Raw genomic sequence first — 12280 nt, forward strand, 5'->3', positions numbered from 1 at the left:
ACCTGCCCTGGAGTCAGGAGGATCTGAGTTCAAATCCACCCTCAGACACTTGACACATACTAGCTGTGTGACCTTGGGCAAGTCACTTAACCCCAATTGCCTCACTAAAAAAAAAAAATCAATAATTATCTATGCTGGCCAGATACATTCAGTAGAAAAGGCCACTGACAAAGAACTTAGAATGCAGAATAGAAAATAAGATAAAACTGTCATGTCCTTGGACTAGTTTAACATAAGTTTCTTTAGGGTTCTCTGACTTAAAGGCCTATCATTTTGATCTGGGTTTCAGATTAACAATTTTTAAAAATTAAAAAATGATAATTGTAGACAATTGGATAAAACATGGGTACAACACAGAATTATTGACTTGAGCCACATCAATAATGAATTTTCCAAATTCTGCAGTTTGCTTTAGTTTCATTTTAAATCTTAACATATTGACAAATCAAATTCAAGAATATATTGAAGATAATTAAAACTGAGATATGGCTCAGTACTCCAAGACCCATCACAAACATACTTACAGGCTTCTCTACAACAGCTGTATGGTTCGTTCCATTGTACCTAGCCTAAAAACAGAGAAAAACATGACAGATTAAAAATTGAGGAACATCTGCTCTCCCTTCAGAGATTAAGATTTAAAGAAAAATAATTACCTCTGGTTTTTCTCCTGTTAGCACCACTGGATGCACAAAATCCCCAGAAAAACTCTACAAAAAAATTTAAACTTAGAATTATCAAAAAAGCCTTTATCCATAATCTTAAGAAAACATGTAATATCAACACCCCACAGAAACTCCTATGGCAAGAGAAACAATTCTAACTTCAAATGCAGCAAAGTAGTACTGACAATCAGAAGCATTTCTTATCGATGATGTGCACAAATGATCAAAGCCTTGTCTAAAATGAGTGGCCCAACTCCTGACTAGACTATATTACATTTATTATTCTGTCAGGTTCCTGCACATTACCCTTTTCATAGGCATGTTTCTGTCCTGAATAAATGGAACTGTTAACTGTGAGATGTTATTTTTGTTTTGGTGGAAGGGAAAAATGCCACTTCATTAGCATAGTTAAGTCTGACCTTGCCAAGACAGCAGCAGTTGGGAGATCACAGGAACTTAGATTTACAGCAGGAGGATACCCTCCCTTAGAAGTCATCTAATCGAACCCTTTCATTTTACAAAGGAAGAAACTGAAGACCAGAGCATTAAAGCAACTTGGTTACTCAAATTAACTGTCAGAACTAGAATCTGAACTCAGGTCCTTTGAATGAAAATCCAGCACTCTTCCTACCATACCATATAGCCATTAATGCGGGGCTAGTGAGTCTGACTGGTGAGTGGAAAAACTCTTTTCTTGGTGAGAGAAAAGACCATGTTTGGACTCTTCTCAGAGCCCTGGGGAAAGAGTAGGTTTAGTTTCAAATCCTGATTTGTTTCTTTTCTTGAAAGTTATGTAAGGTATGCTAACACAGAGCATAGTGATAAGGAGGAATGGGCACTCTTGTCCAGAATAGGTTAAAGCCTGGTATCAGATTTCATACAATGTGATTGGTCGCTTTGGTACAATCTGATTGCCCTATAACTATGTAAATAGGGGGAGAGTAAATGTGATTGGTTGACACTTAGTGCAATGGGATTGGTCAACCCGGCACAATTTGATTGGCCTACTCTGTATGAAAATAGAGGGGTTGTAAATACTGCAGGGCAGGAAGAGACCCTCTTTGTGTATAAATAGCTGTGTGGATCTTCAGTGCACTCTCTGACACATTCAGGAGGGTGCCCACCTTCACAAATATTAATTAAAGAAGCCTTCAACCACACTCTGCTACCTACTTGGATTGTTTGAAGTGCTTGCAAACACTTATTTGAGCTATTAGCTCTGGTTCTAACATAGGCCTCCATAATAGAGGCTTTCAATTTATAAACCCAAAGAATAAGGGACAACATATACATATACTTGTTTTACTTCTGGTGCATCTTTCTCATTCTTTCGCCTATCTTTTATCTTACTCATCACATGACTCTGACTATCAATCCCCGCAGGTCCACAAGTTCTAAATGCTGACATCTCCATGACCCTTCTGGTTCTAGTATCTGACCTTTTCATCCTATTGTTATTAACCATTCAAATCTTCTTTGCCAGAAGCTGTGCAACTGGCAACTTTTAAGACAAAGCCCAGTTTCCTATTACCTGCCAGAGCAATTTATGTGTTCCTTTGCAATATGAATTTCCCCAACAGGACAAATTGGGAGTAAAAAAAGTCAACAACAAAAAAACACCAAAAAACTTCTTTACAAAACAAACAAACAACAACCCTGAAGCATTTTCAATTTCAGGTCACTAGTAATTAAAGTCCAGCAAACCTGATTCTCAGAGTGAAGTATCAGTCACAAAGAAAAGATTGAAGAAAAGTTTGGGTTGGTTTTTTTCCATATTTACATACAAAGAAAAATACATCTCTTTTCTGAATTATATCTAAAAGTCAAAAAAAGTTTAAATAAAAAGTAAAAAAAAATTCAAATTTTGAAAAATTTGAAAAATTTAAAAGTAAAAAAAGTGAAAGTATCAGTACATGCTTCTAATTTGTCCTTCCCAGGTAAAATGCCCTAAAATAACTCAGAACATGATTGATACAGCCTAAGAAGATTACCTCCCTCTCATCTTACTACCCTCCACCCCCACCCCACCCCCATTTTAAATACTACCTGTGGTTTAAAGATTTCACTGTAGTTCTGGAACAAGGTTGGTAACATTTCATAGGACCCAGGCCAACCAGGATGTTCCAACTTGGTGCTTCCAAAATACTTATCTGCTTGTTCATCCTGACAAGACAAAAGACCAAGCACCAAACATATTTGTTACAGAAATGTTTACCTTTCATAAAAAGATCTTCAGAAAACAACAAAGGTAGACTTAGGGATGAGTAAAATCTTGGGGGTTCCTACATCCCAAGAAATTAACAAGACTTCAGACAAATAAGTTATCTGATAAAAACTATTAAAGCAACTCACATTTATGCAGTCTCAATGTTACATTTTTTTTATGCTTTACAAACACCTAACACCCATGGGAGCAAAGTAGTGAGGGAAAATAATATTTTTACCCCTTTATAAATAAGGAAACTGGGACAGAGAGGTTAAGTGCCTTGCCTTAACACAGCAAGTCCTATTTCTAAATAGATTTCATAAAGAAGGGGAACAGTGACCAATTCAAGCTTGAAAACTGCAGGATTCTTTTCTTAACAATAACCAGGAATTTAAATACTTTGGAGTCCCGTAAGGGGGAAAATTCTGGAGAGTACTGGAAAATTAAGATTTTTCATAATCCAAACAAAGAGACATACAAAAAGAAGAATTAACTTGTCCTAAAATGATGAAAAGATGTATACTTTATCACAAGCTAAGATACCACAAAGGGATTTACCAATTCACAACCTTCTATTCTCCTAAATTCAGTCCCTTATTTATTTATTTATTCATTCATTCATTTTTTTTTATTTTGCAGGGCAATGTGGGTTAAGTGACTTGCCCAGGGTCACTAGCTAGTAAGTGTCAAGTGTCTGAGGCTGGATTTGAACTCAGGTCCTCTTGAATCCAAGGCTGGTGCTTTATCCACTGTGCCACCTAGCTGCCCTTATGTTATTTTATTTTATTTTTTAAATTCAGTCTCTTATTAACTGTTTGAGGTTCATGCCTAAAACTCGATTTCCAGCTCTGACCTCTTTCAAGATCTATTCCCAAATCTCCAACTGGTTGATAAATGTTAGTACTTGGACATCACACTGTCATTCAAAATAACATTATTAACTTCCATCATCTATGAAGAGTTTAGTAAACAAAGAAACTTCAGCTCATGCTTTGTCCCATTTCCCTCAAATTTCATATGAATAGAATCTAAATTAATGAAGTGTTATTATATATTCAATTACAAATCTTTTTCCCCACTTTGTTGTCATTTTTTAAAATAGATTTTTGTTAAATATTTCCCACTCAGTTTTCAGTAATCATTTAAAAAAATTTTGAGTTTCAGATATTCTCCTTCCCTCCCATTCCTCCTTGACAAGGCAAGCAATATGAAATTATATTATGAAGTCACGTAAAACATTTCCTTATTAACCATGTTGTACAAGAAAATGCAGACAAACCCCAAGAAAAAAAATAAATAACATACACTTCAATCTGAATTCAGAATTTATCAGTTCTCTGGAGGTGGATAGAATTTTTCATCATGAGACCTTTCAGATTGCTTTCAATCATTGTCTTGATCAGAGTAGCTGAGACTTTCACAGTTGATTATCAGTACAGTATCCCTGTTACTGTGTCCAATGTTCTCCTGGTTCTTCTTACTTCACTTTATATCAATAAATCTAAGTCTTCCCAAGATTCTCTGAAACCATCTTGTTTGTCATGTTGTCTCTGTGTGTGTTGTTTCCTTCTACTTACATGGCTGCTTCAGTACAGAAAGTCTTCTCATGCTTCACTGAATTCATTGTTTCTTACCCTGTAGTAATATTCCATTATGTTTATATACCATGATTTATTATTGTCATTCTCTTAGATGAAATTGATTTTTTCTATGATTTGTTGTTTGACCCACTCATTCTTTAGGATGAGATTATTTAGTTTCCAATTAATTTTCAGTCTATCTTTCCAGGCCTCTTTATTTATTTATTTTGTTTTTGTTTGCAGAACAATGAGGGTTAAGTGACTTGCCCAGGGTCACACAGCTAGTAAGCATCAAGTGTCTGAGGCCAGATTTGACTCAGGTACTCCTGAATCCAGGGCTGGTGCTTAATTCACTGCACCACCTAGCTGCCCCCATGCCTCTTTATTAAATGTAATTTTTATTGCATCATAATCTGAGAAGGATGCATTTACTATTTCTACCTTTCTACATTTAACTGTGAGGTTTTTGTGCCCTAATACATGGTCAATTTTTGAGTATGTGCCATGTACCACTGAGAAAAAGGTATATTCCTTTCTGTCTCCAGACTGCTATCATATCTAACTTTTCTAAAATTCTATTCATCTCTTTAACTTCTTTCTTATTTATCTTGTGGTTAGATTTATCTAATTCTGAGAAGGGAAGGTTAAGATCCCCTACTAGTATAGTTTTGCTGTCTATTTCCTCTTGTAATTCATTTAACTTCTCTAAGAATTTGGATGCTATACCACTTGGTGCATATAGGTTTAGTATTGATATTAATTCATTATCTATGGTACCTTTTAGCAAGATGTAGTTTCCTTATCTCTTTTAATTAAGTCTATTTTTGCTTTTGCTTTGTCTGAGATAAGGATTGCTACTCCTGCTTTTTTTTACTTCAGTTAAAACATAATATATTCTGCTCCAACCTTTTACCTTTACTCTGTGTGTATCTCTCCATGTCAAATGTGTTTCTTGTAAACAACACTTTGTAGGGGGCATATAGGTGGCACAGTGGATAGAGCACCAGCTCTGGATTCAGGAGGACCTGAGTTCAAATCCAGCCTCAGACACTTAACACTTACTAGCTGTGTGATCCTGGGCAAGTCACTTAACCCCAACTGCCTAACAAAAAAATAAATAAATAAAATTTTAAAAAAAACACACACACAGTAGGATTCTGGTTTTTAATCCTCTCTGCTGTTTTATGGAAGAGTTCATCCCATTCACATTCACAGTTATGATTACTGAGTATTTGCCTCCATCCTCTTTTCCCCTGTTTGTACTCTTTTTTCCTTTCACCCTATTCCTCCTCACCAGTGTTTTGCTTCTGATCACTGCCTCCTTTAATCTGCCCTCCCTTTAACAGCCATCCTTCCTTTTCTTTTCCCTTTCCCCCCCTGCTTCTGCCTGCCCTCCTGTCAGTACCACCCTTTTCCCCATACCCTTTTACTTCCTTAAAGAGTAAGCTAAGTTTCTTTTTCCAAATGGGTGTATGTTATTCCCTCTTTAAACCAAATCTGAAGAGATTAAGGTTGAGACAATGCTCACTCCTCCCTTCTTTCCCTCTATTGTAATAGGTTTTTTGTGCTTCTTCATATGATGTAATTAACCTCATTCCCCCTTCACTTCCCTCTCCTCCCCCATTCTCCTTTTATTCTGCTCCTTAAGTTTCTTTATATCATCACATCAAAATCTGTTTAGCAACTATACCCTCTCAAGAGTTAAAAGTGCTATCTTCCCTCATAGGGATGTAAACAGTTTAACCTTATTGAATAACTTCTTTTTTCCCTGTTTGCCTTTTTATACTTCTCTTGAGTCTTGTATCTGATGATCAAATTTTCTGTTCAGTTCTGGTCTTTTCCTCAGGAAACCTTAGGCGTCCCCTATTTCATCAAATGTCCATCTTTTCCCCTGAAAGAGAATGTTCAGTTTTGCTGGTTGACTCTTGGTTGCAAATCCAAACTCCTTTGCCTTCCAGAATATCATATTCCAAGCCTTGTGCTCCTTTAATGTTGAAGCTGCCAGGTCCTGTGCAATCCTGACTGTGGCTCCATGATATTTAAATTGTTTCTTTCTGTCTGCTTGCAGTATTTTCTCCTTCACCTGATAATTCTGGAATTTGGCTACAATGTTCCTTGGAGTTTTCCTTTTGGGGGTCTCCTTCAGGAGGTGATCAGCGGATTCTTTCAATGACTATTTCATCCTCTGATTCTACAATATCATTACAGTTCTCCTTGATAATTTCCTGGAATGTGGTATCTAGAATCTTTTTCTGATCGTGGCTTTCAAGTAGTCCAATAATTCTCAAATTCTCTCTCCTGGTTCTCTTTTCTAGGTCAGTTGTCTTTCAAATGAGGTACTTCGAGCAGCTAGGTGGCGCAGTGGATAGAGCACCAGCCCTGGAGTCAGGAGTACCTGAGTTCAGGTCCGACCTCAGACACTTAACACTAGCTGTGTGACTCTGGGCAAGTCACTTAACCCCAATTGCCTCACTAAAAAAAAAAAAAAGAAAAAAAATGAGGTACTTCACATTTTCTTCTATTTTTTCATTCTTTTGATTCTGTTTGACTGATTCCTGGTGTCTCATGGAGTCATCAGTTTCCATCTGGCCAATTCTAATTTTTATGGCCTTGTTTTCTTCAGTAAACTTTTGTACCTCCTTTCCCATTTGACCAACTGTTTTTTCTCATTTAGCCAATTTATTTTTTAATGAATTGTTTTCTTCAATCATTTTTTCTGCTTCCGTTTCCAAATTGTTCTTTTTTCATAATTTTCTTGTGCAAATTTCATTTCTTTCATGTCTTTCCCTATTTTTTAATTCTACCTCTCATTTGATTTTTAAAATCCTTTTTGAGTTCTTCCAAGAAGGCTTTTTGGTCTTGAGACCAATTTATTTTCCACCTTGAGGCTTCACATGTAGGCATTTTGAGTGTATCATCCTCATCTGAATTTGTGTTTTAGTCTTCCCTATCAACACAGAAGTTCTCAATAGTAAGGGCCCTTTTCGGTTTCTTACTCCTATTGTGGCTTTTTTTTTTTTAACTGAGCTCCTGGGGCACAGAGGCCACTGTTGCAAGCTTCTTGTGCTGGGGCATAGAGGCTGGGTCTCTGGCTTTCTGCTCTGGGGCCTCCATGGCCTGTGGATTCCTCATAGCCCTAGACCTGCTCCCTGCGCTGAGATGGCATGACCAAGGCTCGCCTATCTTATGGGTGGTTCTCTAACTGGCAGTTTGCCCTCTCAGCTGGTGCTGGTGCATCTCACAACTGGCCTGCTGCGCCAGGACCAAGGGGTCTCAGTTGCTGTGCACTGACCAAGAGCCTCCTATTGACTTGCCCCAACCCCCTCCACGCTGCACTACACTAAGCTGTGCTGCACTCTCCTTTTGCCCAAGTGAGACCGACCTTTTCTGAAGTCTTCTAATTTATCTCCAGTTGGAAGGTTGTATCTCTCTGTCTTTTTGTAGGTTCTATCATTTCAGAATCCATTCAGAGGCTTGATTTAATGTTGTTTTTGAGGGAAACTCAGGAAAGCTCAGGCAACTTCCTGGCTTCTCTCCACCATCTTCAATTATGTATCTTTTAAAGGACATGCCATTTCAGTTAAGAACCCTGGAAATTCTATCTTTCCCTCATCATTTTATCCCCCACCCCCACCCCCAACCTACCTCTTAACCTTTTCTAATTAGGACAACACATACATGTACATCTTAATTCTCTTTGAACCTAAGAGATAGTTAAAATTTGCATTCTAGCTGACCAAAAACATTTTCCAAATGCTAAAGGTATCAGAGGGCAGAGATCAAGTTTAAAGCTTAGTTTATGACAAACTGGGATGGCCACTTACTACATGAAGATAAAGTCAAATCATCTTTTGAGATGAAATTACAGGAAAAACGAACAACAGAAGGATTCCTCCAAGATTACATGGCAGAACTGGAAACAAAAATGAGGTGTGACAAGCCTATTTGGAGCAGCCATGAAAAAACATCTTCAAATAAGGCAGCTTCATAAATGCAGAAAGCGCTAGACAGGGAGTCAAGACTTGGGCCCTACTTCTGGGGCTACCAGTAACTAGCTGAGTAACATTGGGCAAATCATTTAATCTTTCTCTACATCAATTTCCTCATCTGTGAAATGATTAAGGTTGGACAAAGTAATCTCTATGGTCACTTCCAACTCTAGCATTGTACAATTCTATGTCTCTTACCCCAAAGTTGATAACTTCATTGTAACAGTTACAAGAACGCAAGTACCAAGTCACATTGAAACTCAAAGACGGATCACAAGGTTCTCCTTCAACTACAAAAAAAAAAAATAGAGATGTGTAAGTAAAGGCAATTCCCACACAAAACAATTTTCTGTCAAATTGCCATAAATCCCATTTACTTTCAGAAAAAAACATTAAGGAACAGCATCCTCATTCTAAATACATGGTAAGTAGGAACATAATTTAAAAAAAAAAAAACAAAAAACAGCACGTCTTCTTAAACCAGATGTAACTCCAGCTATCCAAAAGTATGGCCTAAGAGGGCAGTGCTGCCCAACATTAGTGATTTTCAAGTTCAAAAGGCTAGATACTTCTACATATTAATGCCCAGAAACCTCCCGAATCCGTGGTGTTGCATCACCAAAGCTTCCATAGGTGATACAGCCGACCAAAGTTTGGCCTGTCTGCCAAGGCAAAACAGTATTTATTAGTAACCTACTATCCAAGGTCCAAGTCACCTACTATACAAGTCCTAGGCACTGTATCAAGTATTGAAGGAGGTACAAAAAGCAGATGAAATGGCTCCTGCCCTTAAGAAGATTTTCATCTTGTAAGGGAAGTAAGCTATAAATGCATGGCAAATTATATGACTATAAACATTCAAGCCAACAAATATTTATTGCAAGGAAGGCACTGTGCTAAGGGACTAAGTAGGTATACAAAACCAAGCAAAAACCGGTCAACTGGGTAATCCAGCAGGCATAAAGAGAAATAATGAGAACAGAAACAACCATGGGGATGAGGAGAGAGCAAAGGTGACAAAGGCATGTATTTCAAGCATGGGAGACCCATTTATGTGTGAAGGATGAGGCAGAAGGAGTAAGCCAGTCAGTCTGGTACACAGAGCCTATGAAGAGCAGTGTGAATGAAGTCTGAGAAGGTAGGTCAGAGCCAAATTGTGGAGGGCTTTAAATGTCATTCCAAGAAGTCAGTATTTTAGCCTAAGGTGTAAGGGAACCACTGAAGATTTCTCAGAAGGGGAAGAACATGGTCAGAACACTGATTGCAGTGTGGAAGGTAGACTATGAGGACAGTATGGAATTAACTGTTTAATGAATAGTATAGAGAAGTGCTGTTTGGCATTTAAAGCCCTTCCAGAACTGGTCCCATTCTACCTTTCTAGTTTTCTTCTACTTTATCTCCCCTTCATATACTCTCCAATGCAAAGACACTGGCCCTCTCACTTCGGCTCACTTACAACGTGGCACCCCCCACTGTCTGGCCTTTTCACTGCCTATGTCCCAGGCCAGCAATACTCACTCTCCTAAACTCTACTTCCTTCATTCTCTGACATCTCTCAAAACTCAGCCCAAATCTCACCTTCTGCAGGAGGCCTTTATATAAGTCATTTGTGTGTTGTCTCCCACATTAGAAATTGAGCTCCTTGAGGGCAGGGACCATGTTTTCACTTTTTTTTTAAATATCCCCAGTACCAGGGTTCTTCCAATTAGCACATACTAAGTACTTAATAAACGCTTGTTGACTGACTGATGCTATGCCTTCAGAAAGAAAATAAAAAGCATCACTGGTGACTTAAGGGTCTTCATGAAAGAGGAGGAACTAGTTAAATATTGAAGAATTGTAGTATTTGGATAAAGAGGAACATGCAGGGCATTCTAGGCTAGTAAAGAATGAGATGATCAAGGACACAGAGACAGAAAAGCTCCAAACACGATTCTATATTTTTCAAGGAACCACTGGGGAACCCTAAGCCTCTACTAAACAAAGTGAGAGCTAGTAATAACAAAGGAATTAGCCCCCAGTCCAGAAACCTGGGCTGTGTGTAACTCCATCTGTGCCACCTACTGGGTGTGGAAACCTGGGCAAGTCACTCAAGTTCTTGGTTTCTTTCTCCTTGTAACTGTGAGAGTAGAGAAATATCAGCCCCTCCCTGCCTTCTGGAGGTGTGATAAGGAGTAGTGTAATTACACTTATGAAATTACTTCTAGCGCTCAAGAAGATATTACTTATTTTACAAATAAATTTCTACAGGGAGAAGCATAGGAAAGAAATTTTAAATCACTAAGGCATTTTACAGGGCACCACTAAGCTGCCTAAATGTAACAATTAAAAGGTCTGTGGAAATCATAAAAACTACATGTCTTGAATTCTTCAGAGGAAAAAAAAAGTAGGATATTTTAGAAATCTGATCAAGTAAAGGCCAAAGCAGAACAAGTCAAAAAATCAGAGATAGTCAACTAACCCTTGGTGGCATTCCCTTCAAGGATTTACCAATTATACCTTAAAGACAACATTATTATGGCTTTAGGAGAAAATTAAAAGCAACCAAATCAACTTCTATAGACCCCTTAGATAGATGGATGTTAAATAACTAGTAAAAAGCAACAAATTATATAAGGGCAAAGAAAAAGTGCTGCAGAAATATGATGTAAATATTAATTGCCCACACAAACTCTAAAAACACTATGAAATGTGGGTATTATATACTGTCTGAACATGTTTGAAATTTAATTTGTATATGAAAATTAAATGGGAAAAGGAACCTACATATGGTACAAAGGCTGGGAAGATAACACTTGATCATCCACCAGGGCCTTCTAAATAAAAACCTGCTAACACTAAAAGCTACCCAATAACCTCATTAAACACTGATGTGTCAAGAAGAGAACATTTTAAAGTCACCAGTCAGAAAAACCATATCACTTTTCCTATTTAGTATATCCTCATCTGCTATAACCTTAATACACATTCATCATAACTCATTTCATTCATAACTCATTTTATGAACCTTCTTGAATTATTGCAGGGGGTGTTAGGAGGAATGACACTAAGAGTCTGTCCTTTCTGTACAAAGATTCAGAAATGAGTAAGACAGATATAAAAGATGTATTTTCCCTTATCTCTATATATTGCTTTCAACCACCATGATTCTTTCTAAAGGCAGAGTTTGAAAACTGATTTTTTTTGATTCTCAATAGAATGCAACAGATAATCCTAAAAGATTAAAGTAAACCTATCTATTAAAACCTCTGGAGATCCTATAATGTTATTTATGTCCCTAATATAAGCCATGGTCTATTGTGAAATATTTTTAAACTATCTTAAAAGTGTCATGACTATGTTAATCATTGTCTCAAATGATGATAAACAATTGCAATCCTTATTTAAAGAACTTATCTTTGAATTATTGGCAATACTCCTTCAAAAAACCCAGGGAATGAAATCTTTTCCTTGTATCCAGAGCTAAATGTCAGTATAATCTAAATGGAGGCCATGAATTTAAGATCTTACAATCACATACTTTGGAACCTGGCAAACATCTGACAAATGTACAAAGGTTAAAAGCACTAATACCTCTGGTCCTCGGCAAAGGAAACAGACTGCACAGGCATTCAATCACCAAAATTACCAAACAAGCTTAAAGAGTTCCAAGTGTTGGTAGGAAATATCTAGGCAAGGGCTATTTAAAATCTTTCACGACTAGACCTCAGTTAATATTCTAAATGTTTATATGCCCAGACCTTGTAACCAAAATGAGGTAAAACATCTCAACAAACCACTTTTTCTATACTTCAGTTTATTCATTTGAGTAATACCAAGTTTAATCCTATTTACTTACAC

At 37.3% G+C, this 12280-nt stretch overlaps 1 protein-coding gene across 1 annotated transcript in view; it reads right to left on the bottom strand.

Annotated features, from left to right (window-relative positions):
• Positions 1-12280, bottom strand: part of TMEM87A (transmembrane protein 87A) — a 40913-nt gene that overhangs the window by 25738 nt on the left and 2895 nt on the right. The window contains exons 3-6 of the mRNA XM_043984927.1: positions 8639-8730; positions 2712-2828; positions 657-710; positions 525-569 (exon numbers count right to left, since the gene is read on the bottom strand). Coding sequence (XP_043840862.1) covers positions 525-569; positions 657-710; positions 2712-2828; positions 8639-8730 — 308 coding nt within the window. The remainder of the gene's footprint in view (positions 1-524; positions 570-656; positions 711-2711; positions 2829-8638; positions 8731-12280) is intronic.

This window comes from Dromiciops gliroides, chromosome 2 (genome assembly GCF_019393635.1).
Source record: "Dromiciops gliroides isolate mDroGli1 chromosome 2, mDroGli1.pri, whole genome shotgun sequence".
NCBI classification, from domain to species: domain Eukaryota; kingdom Metazoa; phylum Chordata; class Mammalia; order Microbiotheria; family Microbiotheriidae; genus Dromiciops; species Dromiciops gliroides.